Raw genomic sequence first — 15,512 nt, forward strand, 5'->3', positions numbered from 1 at the left:
ATTAATTGATTAAGGCATACACATTCTTTTTATTAGTCAATGCTGAAATGTCCTCAGCAACCAAAGAGTACTTTGATTTAGTTGAACATCTTAATGGTTACAATACACTGATTGATTTTTACTACCCTCAAATTTCATTAGATGCTTTTCTGACCATTTAAAAAGAAAAAAAAAATACTTTTTATTTTTCTAGCACTGCTGATAAATTTATCATGCCATATCCATGTTGTTCAGTAGCTCAAATACAGTACTTTGATAATGGTAATGTACCATTTGCTCAATTATTGGTGACTGCATTATATCATATCCATTTTTAGTATATCTCTATTTCTTTTTATTTGGATGAATAACTTTTTTAAAAACATATTTTTACCTTTAGTGTTACAATGCTCTGAATTTTGCTGCATCACCTTTTATTATCAGCTGCTTTATATTTTATAACATATCAAACATATTGGGTCTACTGCAGTCTGTATGTGTATGTAATGATATATTTTTATCGTAGGTACTACTTGTTGATACATTTTAGTTTTTGCTTTATATCTAGGGCATTGTCTCTTTCCCTTGCCGCTGCCATTCATGAGTGACCTTTAAGCCTTCAGTTCTCGTCGGTATTTTCCCAACTCCACATCGTGGTTTTTTCATGATTTAAGGTTATTAGCAGTGAGGGCTGCTTTCTTCTGGATTTGCTAGTACTGTACTGTAATTCCTGTGACTGTTGTTCTTGGGAGTTACTGCCGAGTGATTATGATCCTCATTCCCTGTGTTTCTGATATTGGGGGCACGATTATGATTTAGATAATTCTCATGAGGAATGTGAATCTCTTATTGATCTTATGTAGAGTTATGTTCAAGTGGCGGCCAATTAGTTTAAGAGTTTCAAACATATCAGAAAATTAACGTTTAGTTCAGGGGAAAGTTCAGAGAAGACTAGGCTATCATCGAGCTTTCTGGGGCTGATATTAATGAGCTTTATTAGCTCTACCTCTTTTCCTTTGTTTCTTAGATCTATGAAGACCAGAAAGTCTTCAGGCAAAGGCAGAAATTCTAGTCTAACCAGGCCAGTTTCAAACCCAAGGCTAAATCCTCATGTTTAGGTAAGCACTTCTACCATACCAGTCAGTAAGCATTCTGATGGTGCACAGTGTATTATACTGTAGACTCGATAGCCAGTCCATGAGCCTTGCACTCTCAAAATATTCTTATTATTGCAACAAAAATAACATTAAAATGATTCCCAAGTTTTCTTATTGAAAATATTCTGGCTACTGGTCATGGCTATCTTGTGGTGATTGGTTAATTTTCTCTAAAAGGTGGACCAATGGCTAAGATTATCATTTTAGATCTAAGAGAGAAGATTATTACCATAGGTCCTGACGTTTGTAAACAAGGTGAATGTTTGTTCACATTATTTGTGTGTACAGTACACTTCACCTGAACTCTGTTAAGTATATGTTGATCAAAGCAACTATACTCAGAAATTTATTTGTAAATAAAAATGCATTTAATGGTTGGAAAACTAAATAAAGAAAATGGCTTGGCAAAGCTTGTGAAGAAATTTAAACGTCTGGTATGGAAAGGTCATAAGGGCAGGTAACTTTAGAAGAAAACATAATACAATTTTTGTTTAAACCCTAATTGGATGAAATAATTTAACCTTATTTCAAATTTATCAATGTTTACTGATATTGAAATTTTTTAATCAATCTGATGTTATTTCCCATAAAAATCTTAGTACAAAGATCTGTATTCCCTACTATTTGACTGAAACTACTTTTAGACTGAAATGAGACGACGTTGAAGTCTTTATTGCATTTTCATAAGACCTTATGGGTTACTAAAAGTATATTACAGTATTTAGTAGGATAATTTCTTAATAATAAACCTTGTCAAACATGCATTATAGCAACAAGGTGTTCTAAATATTAATACTGAAATCATAATGTGATTGGAAAATAAAATCAATAATCCCAATGAAATTACAATAATACAATAGCATACATACGTTATATATACAACACATAAAAGAAATACAATCATGCAAGCTACACTTAATCATTGTTAACTAATAAAACAATATGTAACAGCAGTACAATGACTCCAGAAGAGTATACCTGGACGAAAAAATAACTTTAATATTGTGTACAGTAAAAGGAAACCTACCGTCCACGAAAACGTTTGCCGAGTTTTCCATACTTGCTTTCTTGGCTTCTAAATGGAAGAATGTATTTTTATGAAATAAAGGAAAGAACAATAAGAGCACAGTAAAAGATATGAAACATTCACCCTTATAGTATACTGTAGATAAATGGTTTAGAAAGAAGTACAGGTATTTCTAAATTTAAAGATGTTATAACTCAAACTGGAAAAAAGACAGGCAAGAAGCAATGATTTAGTCTCATACAAATTTGAGGTTTAAATATGAATGGATATTTCATCTTTTAAAATTTTATGCTAAGGTAAAGAAGCATGGTGCTAGTGATCTACTGTAATATTACTGTATGTTAAATGTAACAGAACTAACAGTAGGCTAATGAGTTAAAATAAAGTATCTCTAAAACACCCAAAGTTAATCACCATATTTTTGTAAACCATTGTAAAGATGTAATGCACAAATGATCTAGTTTCACTTTAGACAAAAGTTGAATACTGAATAGTTGATATAGGGACATAATACAAAGTGCAATTCCTTTATACACTACGGCATCAAGGATTAATTCATTATCAACAGTTATCAGCCACAAATCAAAAATGGTTATTACTATTACTACTAATACACACAGACAATATATATATATATATATATATATATATATATATATATATATATATATATATATATATATATATATATATATATATATATATATATATATATATATATAAATATATATATATATTAATATACAGTATATATATATATATATATATATATATATATATATATATATATATATATATATATATATATATATATATATATATATATATATATATATATATATATATATATATATATATATATGCGTAAAAATCACAGGAAAACGTGATGCTCAGATGCAGAAGAACCACAGGGAAAATGAAAATACAGAATATACACTTAAGTCCTGACTAGTTTCGTGAGGAAGTATCACGAAACTAGTCAGGACTTAAGTGTATATTCTGTATTTTCATTTTCCCTGTGGTTCTTCTGCATATATATATATATATATATATATATATATATATATATATATATATATATATATATATATATATATATATATATATATATATGCATAGATGTATGTGTATAATGTATAGGTTACAGATGGCCCTTCTTATCCATGAGTATTGCGTTTGAGCCCCTGTTACAGATAATAGGAGACCCTAAACCCTTATAAGGAGTGGTTTGCAAGGTATATAGTATATCAAGAAGAGATGGAATGCAAAATATCTAGCTTTATAATATATAAAAGTATTCAAAAGGTTAGAATACAGTAGTATTGTGGAGGCAGGTGGAGAGAAAGGGAGGGACTAGATATCAAGGAAGCTAAAGAGATGGGGAAAAATAGGGGTGAATGGCATTTGACGTGCTGCCAATGGGCTGGAGGTGTAGTTAATATTAATTAACATGGGGTTCATCCACAAGTATATAAGGATTAAATATGTAGTGGCTGTCTTTTTTTCTGGAGCCTACCCCTGTTTGGGGGAAAAGGCTTGGTGCTACAACCATGAGATGTATATCATAATATTGATTATTTCAATACCTAACTAACACTCTGGAGATGAAAAAAATATGAACATTAGGTGAGTAAAGAAATAACAAAATTTATTATCACATATTGTTTTAGGGGGCCTTATTCAACATTATGTGAGACTGATTTTAGATAGTTATAGTTTGATTATTCTCTTCTTGAAAGTAATTACATATAATTTTTTTAGAATACTGTTATAGATGTATGGTCCAGTAGACACACACAAGGGTAAACAAGAAAGTTCCACATCAATAAAAAAAAAAACACAATCACAAAAGTAAAATGGAAATCCTATAAAAATGAATTAAAAGTAAGCAGTGATTAAATTCTTTGGGTGATACTTACAGATACTTCCTTTTCAATCAGCCCTAAAAAAATGTCATTGTTTATTTCTATGTTAAACCTTCAGCATTCCTAATTTTTAAAATGTAAAATGTAGAAACCAAAAAATTAAAAAAATTAATTTGTAAGTTCCATTGATACAATCTTCTAACTTTTTCTTATGCCTGTAAACCAAATCGACTGTAAAACAGCTTGTGAAAAACGGGGCTAAAATCAAGTGTTTGACCTCCCTGCCAGTTTAGTCATTCTCATAAATATTTTCATCCCTGAACCCTGCTTTATATTTTTCATTAATATTAGCTTTATTTTTAAAAGAACCTGTAGATTTCTGCTAGGATGCTTACACCATTCTAGCTGCCTGACTTGAACCTACGAAGTATCATATATATCTCCTCTAATAAGCAGTACTGTAGCTCCTCACTACTAATCTGTTTAGGATAGCGTTTTGATTCCACTGATACACAGTTATTGTTGCGTAGTATAAGATAAAAGATATGTAGTTTATTTGTTATTTCTTTATTTCCTTTCCCCTCTGGGTGGAGCCCTTAGGCATATGGCATCCTACTTTTACAAGTAGAATTGTAGCTTGGCTAATAATAATAATAAGAGACAGGTAACACACAAATGCACATAGAGAGAGAGAGAGAGAGAGAGAGAGAGAGAGAGAGAGAGAGAGAGAGAGAGAGAGAGAGAGAGAGAGACTCATTATATTCATTATATTCAGTAGGTAGATAACTTGTAAATTGAATTGCAAACAAATAAAAATGATATTTTAATTATAAAATAAATTTTTGAATATACTTACCCGGTGAATATATAGCTGCAACTCTGTTGCTCGACAGACAAACTCTACGGAAAAAACTCGCCAGCGATCGCTACACAGGTTGCGGGTGTGCCCAACAGCGCCATCTGTCGACCAGATACCCAGCTCTTATGTAAACAAAGACTCAATTTTCTCCTCGTCCCACTGCGTCTCTATTGGGGAGGAAGGGAGGGTCATTTAATTTATAATCACCGGGTAAGTATATTCAAAAATTTATTTTATAATCAAAATAACATTTTTCAATATTTAACTTAGCCGGTGATTATATAGCTGATTCACACCCAGGGGGGTGGGTAGAGACCAGTAATATATGTTTACACTTTTATGAGCTAAGAGTTTTTTATTTCATTTTAGAAGTTATCAAAATAACAAAAACAAAATAAATAGGTACCTGGTAAGGAAGTCGACTTGAACAATTACTCTGCCTTTTAAGTACGTCTTCCTTACGGAGCCTCGCGATCCTCTTAGGATGCTGATCGACCCCTAGGAGCTGAAGTATCAAGGGTTGCAACCCATACAACAGGACCTCATCAAACCCCTAATCTAGGCGCTCTCAAGAAATGACTTTGACCACCCGCCAAATCAACCAGGATGCGAAAGGCTTCTTAGCCTTCCGGACAACCCATAAAAAAACAACATTTCAAGAGACAGATTAAAAGGATAAGGAATTAGGGAATTGTAGTGGTTGAGTCCTCACCCACTACTGCACTCGCTGCTACGAATGGTCCCAGTGTGTAGCAGTTCTCGTAAAGAGACTGGACATCTTTCAAGTAAAATGACGCGAACACTGACGTGCTTCTCCAATAGGTTGCGTCCATTATACTTTGCAGAGATATATTTTGCTTAAAGGCCACGGAAGTTGTTACAGCTCTAACTTCGTGCGTCTTCACCTTAAGCAAAGTTCGGTCTTCCTCACTCAGATGTGAATGAGCTTCTCGTATTAACAATCTGATAAAGTCTTACCAAGCATTCTTTGACAGAGGCAAGGATGGTTTCTTAACTGAACACCATAAAGCTTCAGATTGGCCTCGTAAAGGTTTAGTACGCTTTAAATAGAACTTAAGAGCTCTAACAGGGCATAAGACTCTTTCTAGTTCATTGCCTACGATCTCCGATAAGCTGGGAATATCGAAAGATTTAGGCCAAGGCCGAGAAGGCAGCTCATTTTTGGCTAGAAAACCAAGTTGCAGCGAACAAGTGGCTTTTTCCGACGAAAATCCGATGTTCTTGCTGAAGGCATGAATCTCACTGACTCTTTTAGCCGAGGCTAAGCATACCAGGAAAAGAGTCTTAAGAGTGAGATCTTTCAGGGAGGCTGATTGTAACGGCTCCAACCTGTCTGACATGAGGAATCTTAGTACCACGTCTAAATTCCATCCAGGGGTAGCCAAACGACGCTCCTTGGTGGTCTCAAAAGACTTAAGGAGGTCTTGCAGATCTTTATGTTTGGAAAGATCTAAGCCTCTATGCCGGAAGACCGATGCCAACATGCTTCTGTAGCCCTTGATAGTGGGAGCTGAAAGGGATCGTCCTTTTCTCAGGTATAAGAGAAAATCAGCTATTTGAGCTACAGAGGTACTGGTCGAGGATACAGAAACTGACTTGCACCAGTCTCGGAAGACTTCCCACTTCGATTGGTAGACTCTAATGGAAGACGCTCTCCTTGCTCTAGCAATCGCACTGGCTGCTTCCTTCGAAAAGCCTCTAGCTCTCGAGAGTCTTTCGATAGTCTGAAGGCAGTCAGACGAAGAGCGTGGAGGCTTTGGAGTACCTTCTTTACGTGTGGCTGACGTAGAAGGTCTACCCTTAGAGGAAGACTTCTGGGAACGTCTACTAACCATCGAAGTATCTCGGTGAACCATTCTCTCGCGGGCCAGAGGGAAGCAACTAACGTCAACCTTGTCCCTTCGTGAGAGGCGAACTTCTGCAGTACCTTGTTGACAATCTTGAACGGTGGGAATGCGTAGAGATCCAGATGTGACCAATCTAGGAGGAAAGCATCTATATGTATTGCTGCTGGGTCCGGGACTGGAGAGCAATAGATTGGAAGCCTCTTGGTCAGCGAGGTTGCAAAGAGATCTATGGATGGTTTACCCCAAGTGGCCCAAAGTCTCTTGCACACATCCTTGTGGAGGGTCCATTCGCTTGGAATTACTTGCCCTTTCCGACTGAGACAATCTGCTATGACGTTCAAGTCGCCTTGGATGAACCTCGTTACTAGGGAGATGTCTTGACCTTTTGACCAGATGAGCAGGTCCCTTGCGATCTCGTACAACGTCAGTGAGTGGGTACCTCCTTGTTTGGAGATGTACGCCAAGGCCGTGGTGTTGTCCGAGTTAACTTCCACCACTTTGCCTCGAAGGAGAGACTTGAAGCTTTTCAAGGCCAGATGTACTGCCAACAGCTCCTTGCAGTTGATATGCATGCTCCTCTGACTCGAGTTCCACAGTCCTGAGCATTCCCGACCGTCTAGTGTCGCGCCCCAGCCCACGTCCGATGCGTCCGAGAAGAGAACGTGGTTGGGAGTCTGAACAGCCAGGGGAAGACCCTCTCTTAGGTTGATATTGTCCTTCCACCAAGTCAGACAAGACTTTATCTTTTCGGAAACCGGGATCGAGACCGCTTCTAGCGTCTTGTCCTTTTTCCAGTGAAAAGCTAGATGGTATTGAAGAGGACGGAGGTGTAGTCTTCCTAGTGACACAAATTGTTCCACGGATGACAGCGTCCCTACCAGACTCATCCACAGCCTGACTGAGCAGCGTTCCTTCTTCAGCATCTTCTGGATGGATAGCAGGGCTTGATCTATTCTGGGGGCTGATCGTCTTGTTGTTCAGCAACGTCCTCATCAGAGGGTTCCTCATCCGAAAACTGATGAGGAAACGGCAACGGAGTGGGCAACGTCTGGCTCGCTGAGTCCGGTCGCACTGGTGCATGCGTGACGGAGCCGGACGCAATATCATGGAACTGCTGCACAGTCTGTGAACTGTCAACAACCATGGGTGCGCGAGGAAGCACAGCGTCCACCCGAGACTGTCTAGACCGTCTGGGTTGTGCAGTCAACACCCTACCGGGTTGCTGAGGTTGACGCACTGCGTCAAAACAAGTCACCTCTGCTGGTTGTTGAACGTCCTGAAAGTCAACAACCACCTCCGAGCGTCGCTTAACGTCAACGTGCGGCTGGCAACCCACACTGGGTCGCATCGGTGGAGGAACCACCTCAACTGGCAGACGCGAGAAGGTTACCTCAGCGTCAACAGGGCGCACAACCGACCGGTTGGAAGGTTGTTGGCCAGAAGGTTCGGCAGCAACCTTCTCCGCATTAAAGTTCTCTATCAAGGACGCAAGCTTGGACTGCATGTCTTGCAGCAAAGCCCATTTAGGGTCTACGGGAGCAGGTGCGGCAACAGACGGGGTTAGCGACTGAGGCGGTACCGCTTTCCATCCCTGAAAGCCTTGTTTATGCATGACATAATTGTACAGCAAAACTTCAAAGGCTCGAAAACAGCTGTGAAGTTGACCTGTAAAAAACTTGGAGCGTCTCCTGGCCAGGCGCCAGGGAGAGTCTACGAGATTTGAGAAGTCTATCTGGGCAGAGGCATGAACTCCCAAGCCGAGAACTTCTCTTGTGTCGTATCAGACTCTCGCTCTATAAGCCAGTTTAAAAAAAGGGAAAGCAAAGGCTGTATCCCCCAAACTCCTCCTGGTGATAAACCAGTCGCCTAGCCAACGTAAAGCTCTCTAGGAGAGCGAGAGAGCACTAGCTTAAAAACAACGGCTTCGAAGTAGCTAGGCCTAGTGTAAGCTCTGACGTTTAGGCGAACGAGGAGCAGCAGTTACAAAAAGATCCGGACAAAGATCCTTAAAAAAAAAATCATCATGATTTAATTAAAGTCCATAGAGGGCTAAGCAGCTTTAGGCTCCTCTCCATCTGACAGAGTCCTCAAGGGAATATCAGTAGGAGGGGGAACAGCAACTTCCTCATCTACAGGAACCTTGTCCGATAAAAGCTGAGTCTCAAGCAAGGGAGAGACCTACCGTGGTGGCAATGCTTTACAAGCAGAGTCCACACTCACTGGTGCATTAGTAGCGGACCAGAACGCAACGTCATGTAACTGCTTGACAGTCTGTGAACTGCCAACAACTGAACTGTCAACCACAACAGGTGCGTGAGGACGCACAGCGTCCACTCGAGACTGCTTTGACCGCCTAGACTGAGCAGTCAAAACAACTCTAGAATGCGGAGGTTGACGCACAGCGTCAAAACAAGTCAACTCCGATTGTTAGCGAACGTCTTGAACGTCAACAGGAGCATCAGCAAGTGGCCTAACGTCCAAATGCGGCTGAAAATCCACACGAGACCGCATCGAGTGTGGTTCTAAACAACCTGACTGACGTGACTTAGCTACGCCAACGTCAACAGGAAGCACAAAGGAACGTTAGGTTGGCTGAAAGCCAGGATATCGATGAGATAAACGGCTAGACTCAACGGACTAATCGGCAGAATAGTCTTCCATAAGGGAGGCAAGCATATTCTGCATGTCTTGCCATACAACCCATTAAGGATCAACGGAAATGGTTGTGGTAAGAGACGAGGGTAACGTCTGTGACCGCAACACTTTGCCAACAAAAAAGACTCTCGGAGTCTGTGTTACGCTTTTGTTAGGCGGCGAGCAGTTATCCGATGACTGCATAGGGTCAGAGCTGTCCTAATGGCTGTAACCAGGACGCTGGACCTGTCCTGAAAGGACTGACTTTCGCTTAAGGGCTTCGAAACCTTGTGACAGGTTTCTTATGCGAAAAGCCTTCGGATGACGAGGAGAAAAAACGTCTCTCTCGTCTTATGGTAGGGGAGATCTTGGTAAGATACACCCGATACCATAGAGGGAAACGTCTGTTCGTTGATCAAGGCCTCTCGAACCCATAAGTCGTTCGACATTACTTCTCCCCTGTTTGGGAGCTTGCAAGAGGTCCCGGACTAGGTGAACGACAGGCACGAACAGACGAACCCTCGGACGCAACACTGTAACACTTTGCGCAATATCACTTTATCACTTCGATTTTCTGTTTTGCACTTATTTCACTGAAATCGAAACTTTTACTGATTTCTACCTGAAGCACGCAATTCTACCCTTATCAAAAGGTATTAATTGCGAAATCAGTCGTATAATGCAAGCTCATTAATACCAGCAAAAAACAGAAAACATATTTTAAGATAAAAATTTCAGTGGCTGGGGAAGAGACTAAACACTAGTTCCTTCAAAACTACGTTTTCAATCTCTAACCGCACATAGCCTGGGGACGAGAATAAAAACTAAAAACGTTTTATCCTTTCTCCCCGTACCGAGACTAAGGACGAGAGCAACTCGAGAACAACGTTACCCGCTTGAACGGAACGTTTTCTCTCCTCTCTCTCCCTCCGTCTCTATCTCTCTCTCTCTTTCTCTCTTGATTTCGCACCTAAAAGAAGAGCCCAATTACATTTCGTCAAAAAAACATGTTATTTGACTAAAGGAAAAAACTGAAAGGTTTTTCAATTAAAAAGTTCCTTTAAAATAGAATTTAAAACATTTAAGCTTAGAAAGAATGAACAAAACGTCAGAATCGATTTACTCTTTCTGCAAAGTGAAACCGTGATACACTCTCTCTCTATCGTAACGATAGAGCGCATGTTGAACGTCCTGAACGTCAACAACTGCGTAGCATAAATAAACTAAACGTTAATTCATCTTTGAAAAAGGTACGAAGACTATTGAAAGAAATTCTTCCATAAAATATTTCATTTAAAAAGTTTTAAATCCTTAGCTCTTTAAAAGCTATTTACGATATAAAGGGCTCAACGTTGATTAACTTCGGTTTCCAAGTTAGGACCGCCTACTCTCAGGAAAGGTCGCATATAAACAAAACATTAAAATTTATTTTTTTTATGTTTATTATAAATGGAAAGCTAATCGAAGAGGAAAATCTATAATTAATTTATAACGTGATAAGATAATTACTAAAAGCCTAAACACACTTCCGTCTAAGGGAAGGGTCGGCCATTTAAAAGTGAAAGAAAGTCCATACTCTCTTTGTCACCAAAATTAAATCTATCCAAAACGAGTTCAAGATTTAAGATGAAGATAAAACACCTGCACTGCGAAAGCTCAAACCAGAATATAGTACTTCACCAAATATGATGGGAAAAACTCCAGGTTTCAACAGCGAGTAAAGTACGTCTTGTCGACACGTCGACAGAGAGAAAATTGAGTCTTTGTTTACATAAGAGCTGGGTATCTGGTCGACAGATGGCGCTGTTGGGCACACCCGCAACCTGTGTAGCGATCGCTGGCGAGTTTTTTCCGTAGAGTTTGTCTGTCGAGCAACAGAGTTGCAGCTATATATTCACCGGCTAAGTTAAATATTTAAAAATTTCCCTTTTAGGTTGAGAACATGAAACACAACCACAGTTGATATTGCAATCAAATTTTTACTAGAAAAAGATCCTTTGTAAGCTCATTTATTTTTATGTTCTGTAGTTAGAAAACTTGGATATCAGGCTGCAAGCAAATAAGTATCCTAATACTGTAGCAGAATACCACCTTGTACCTTTACACCATATACTGTATATTCTCGTGTAAAGGAGGACCCCATGTAAATGGCGAGCCTCAAAATTTCCTTTAGAAAAAGCATTTTCATCATATAATTCATGTAATGGGCAAATGGCAATTTCAAGGCCAGCCTAATGTTACTACACTTTAAATTATACATATTTCTCAAAGGAAGGCCATCATAAGATTAACACTAATGAAAATTAAGCAGCAATGCCACATAACTGGAATATAATTGATAAAGAAATATACATAGCTTCTCAGAAAATTGACATACTGTAAACATAATAGTAAATGAAAAATACCCAAACACTAACAAATACCTCATAAACAAGACCTTAAATTGTAAAAATAAAAAGACAATGCTGACTTCTATCACTTAAGATTAAAATGAAGAGTATGAAAAATGTTGGAAGAGTACTAAAATATGTATGAGTATGAAACTAAACTGATTTAGAAATGGCAACATACTTACTAAAGGTAAGGGATTTTCACTGCTAAGAAGGATTTCACCTATTAGCAAATATTCTAATATTTCAAACAGCTTTTTGACTGGATATGTTGGCATAAGGAAAACTAGAGATTTATATCTACTATGGATAACTATGGTTACATAGTAAAACTGGCCTATAAGAATAATGAATGTTATATTAAATACCTGTGTGGTGACTGCTGTTGAGGAGCGGACAACGGGGTATAAACAGAGGGTGGGGGAGTCTGTGCCTGGGCTTGGTGTCGTGCCCCCATCACTGCATTGTTGGCACTGCTGACTGTTACACAAAAATGAATAACAGAGAAAGTTACACTGGAGATGATACCAAATACTGTACATATACCCAAGTTCACTGTAAATCTAATATATGCTAACTTTATCTTATATTTCATAAGGTTTGGTTCTTAGCAAATATACAGTCAAGATGGTATTTAAAAATTTCACCTTAAAAATTTAACAATTCAATTAACTGTTATTGTTGTAAGCAAAGACTTAAAAACTATCATGTTCCTTAAAGCCGAGGATAAATAAGATGTTTTTTCTAGTTTTTTAATTATTGACATTTTATCCACTGAATTCCCTTTAAACAAATCAAACTATATTAAACTGTTATAAATGTTAAAATGTATTCAATTCCTGCTGTTACAGGGACTGAAGGAACTGAAGATGCTGATAAGTCAGCCAAAGTGTATTTCTGAACAAAATATAAATATTCATTAAGAAAAATGGTCTTATTTATTCCGATGTTAAGTATTCTGGAAAAGTTGTCATTAAGAGGGTTTTTTCTAACATTTGATTTTTGATTTAGTTAAAATCTAAAGTCAAATAAATAATTTAGGTTATTCATACACGTAAAATAAGTAAGATAAATTCAAAGAGGTCATAGTATTACTTATTTGGCATTATTTTTTAATTTGGACCACAATACAAAATTGGAATTATTCTTTAATGCGTTATTCTCAAATTCATCTTTCCACAAAGTCTGTCATATAAGAAGCAGGATTATTTTTACAGATTGTAAAGAGTCAGTGACAGGAACAGGTATTTTCAACCAAGTTGCCTTTTTTTTTTTTTATTCACACTTCTTTACTAGCACCTTTAGTTCCCTCGGAACCTATATTAGAAGGAATCACACAATTCCAAGCATTTAAAACGGCTCCATATAATTTGTGGAATGGAAATTCAATGTTTAAAAAAAAATAATTTTAGGTCTAATTTTGAATAAATTCTCAAACACTTATAGTCATCGAAGACTACGATTATCTGCGGTTGCAAGTTTTTAAGAAACCACTGGAAACCTTGCTAAAGAGAACAAAGAAAACTTGCTTTTTTAATTGATAATGGAACTGCAGCCAATCCTCAACAAGATAAAAGATTTTGAGCTGTCAGTATAAAGTGCAGAATGTGGACCTTTACCCCTTATGGCATTTTCATGAATATATTGCATAATGTAGATGGGTAGATTAGTTAGTGCACTGCAGGTTTTATTCAAAGGTTTTAGCAGCATCCCTTAGGCCCAAAGGTGCACCGACTTTTAGACGTCTACTTTATCTGCATTCCCCATTCCAGTCTTCCATCTTGCTATCCAACTTCTCAACTTTTATCTTGTAGTACATCACCACAAGGTTTCCTTCCATTTGAAGGTCAAATTTTTAAAAATCAATCATAATTTTTGATAGCTTGCGTAAGTGTACAAGTGAGCACAGATACGTATGTTATGCATAATCCAATGGGGAAATATTAAGTTTATTTTGCTAACTTCCATGTATAAATTCATGAAATGACAGAATGAACTGAGTGTGGATTTATCTAAGGCATTACTCAGAGGCTTTTGCTTCATCTCTTTGACCCTAAGCTGCTTTTTATTTTATATCCTTTTACTGTACTTTACCTATGTTTCCACTTTCTTCCATCTTGGTCTCCAACTTATTTCAACTTTTACTTTATAGCATAAGTGTCGGAATTTCCCAAAGCAGAATTTAGGTGCTGAAAGTCATCACACCCCCCAGCGCTTTGTTACCTAGCCTAAATAAATGAATCCATTCCGGTCCAATTAACCTTCAGTTTACCTTACAGTATATTCAATAAATTTCCATGGACAACTCATTAGTCATATTTATACACAATTTGTTTGACTACTGGGATGTTTGCCTTGATTTGCAATTGTTGTAAAGACTGCAAACCAGCATTCTTTATCATATTCATCACATTGATACAGATTACTCCAATAATACAATGGGCAATCATAAGCCAGATGTGTGCTAAATTACATTAGTTACAGATATGCACTCTGAACTCCAAAAATGCAACTATTGCTGCTCTACTTGAGAACAGAAACTATGCAGTTTTTCAATTCAAATCCAAAAGGGATTGCATGCATTGAAATTGTTGAATAAAAGGCACAACTAATAATAAAATCTTAGCACATCGTTGAAGTTTGATTGATTATATATTTTCTAAATGATATGTGACTTAGAGAAAAAATAATGTTATGGTAGATAATATGTTGTACCATCTACCTGATGATTTATAAAACAATTTTTCCTATGTGTGAATTGATTTACAGTTATTTACCCAGATTTGACTGTTTTTCTACTGAAAGGACAATAAATTTTTTGCACCAAAGTAAACATGAATGAATTAGAAAACTGTGCTAAATCTAGCTTTCATAGTTTCAATAAAGACACGGAATACATATTAGTAAACAAATGAACCTTTTATAGCTTACCTTGAGTATTTGTGAGAGTATGACCCCAATGGGCAGGGTAAGCATTGGTACTGGTGCGCACTACGGTACATCCCGGGGGAACACGCCACTGAGTCGAGAAGAAATATGAACTGTTACATGTACAAATTTTAATAATTTTAACTCGTAAATGAATAAAGGCAAAATATTATTGAAAATGTTTGTAATACCCTGAACTTAAAGGTATCCGAGGCTACCATTAACAATTAACTGTGCAATGATATTCATAGAAAAATGCTTTCCAGTACTATACAGTAGTAAAAAAAGGCTGATAAAATATTTAACTTAAAACATACAATATTCAGATAAGATCAAATATGTATTAATGGTATTAATTAAATTTTAACAGAAATAAAAGAATTTTCTTAAATAAAGTTGACCTTATTACATTCAGATCCCCTGCAGATGATGATATCACTGGATAATGAATAATAATAAAAATGTATGCTTTCACTTTCATTATTGATAATAATGCATGAAATGAATACAGTGCTGTAAATTTATGTACTAATATACAGTATACTTATGATATTAACAAGCTCTCTCTCTCTCTCTCTCTCTCTCTCTCTCTCTCTCTCTCTCTCTCTCTCTCTTTCTCTCTCTCTCTCTCTCTCTCTCTCTCTCTAAAAGGTAATCATTCATAACTTTTACAGACAGCCCAAAAGATATCTTAATACTGTATATGGAAATAAATGAAAAGTTCCCAAAATGACAGAAAAAGTTCTTAAAAAAATAATAAAGGGATTTTGACGAAGGAAAAATCTATTTCTGGGGAGAGACCTGT

The 15,512-nt window shown here is 37.1% G+C and overlaps 1 protein-coding gene across 1 annotated transcript in view; it reads right to left on the reverse strand.

The window, feature by feature from the left end:
- Positions 1-15,512, reverse strand: part of LOC137632421 (uncharacterized) — a 506,938-nt gene that overhangs the window by 6,214 nt on the left and 485,212 nt on the right. The window contains 3 exon segments of the mRNA XM_068364353.1: positions 2,164-2,211; positions 12,148-12,259; positions 14,711-14,798. Coding sequence (XP_068220454.1) covers positions 2,164-2,211; positions 12,148-12,259; positions 14,711-14,798 — 248 coding nt within the window.

This window comes from Palaemon carinicauda, chromosome 41 (assembly GCF_036898095.1).
Source record: "Palaemon carinicauda isolate YSFRI2023 chromosome 41, ASM3689809v2, whole genome shotgun sequence".
NCBI classification, from domain to species: Eukaryota; Metazoa; Arthropoda; class Malacostraca; order Decapoda; family Palaemonidae; genus Palaemon; species Palaemon carinicauda.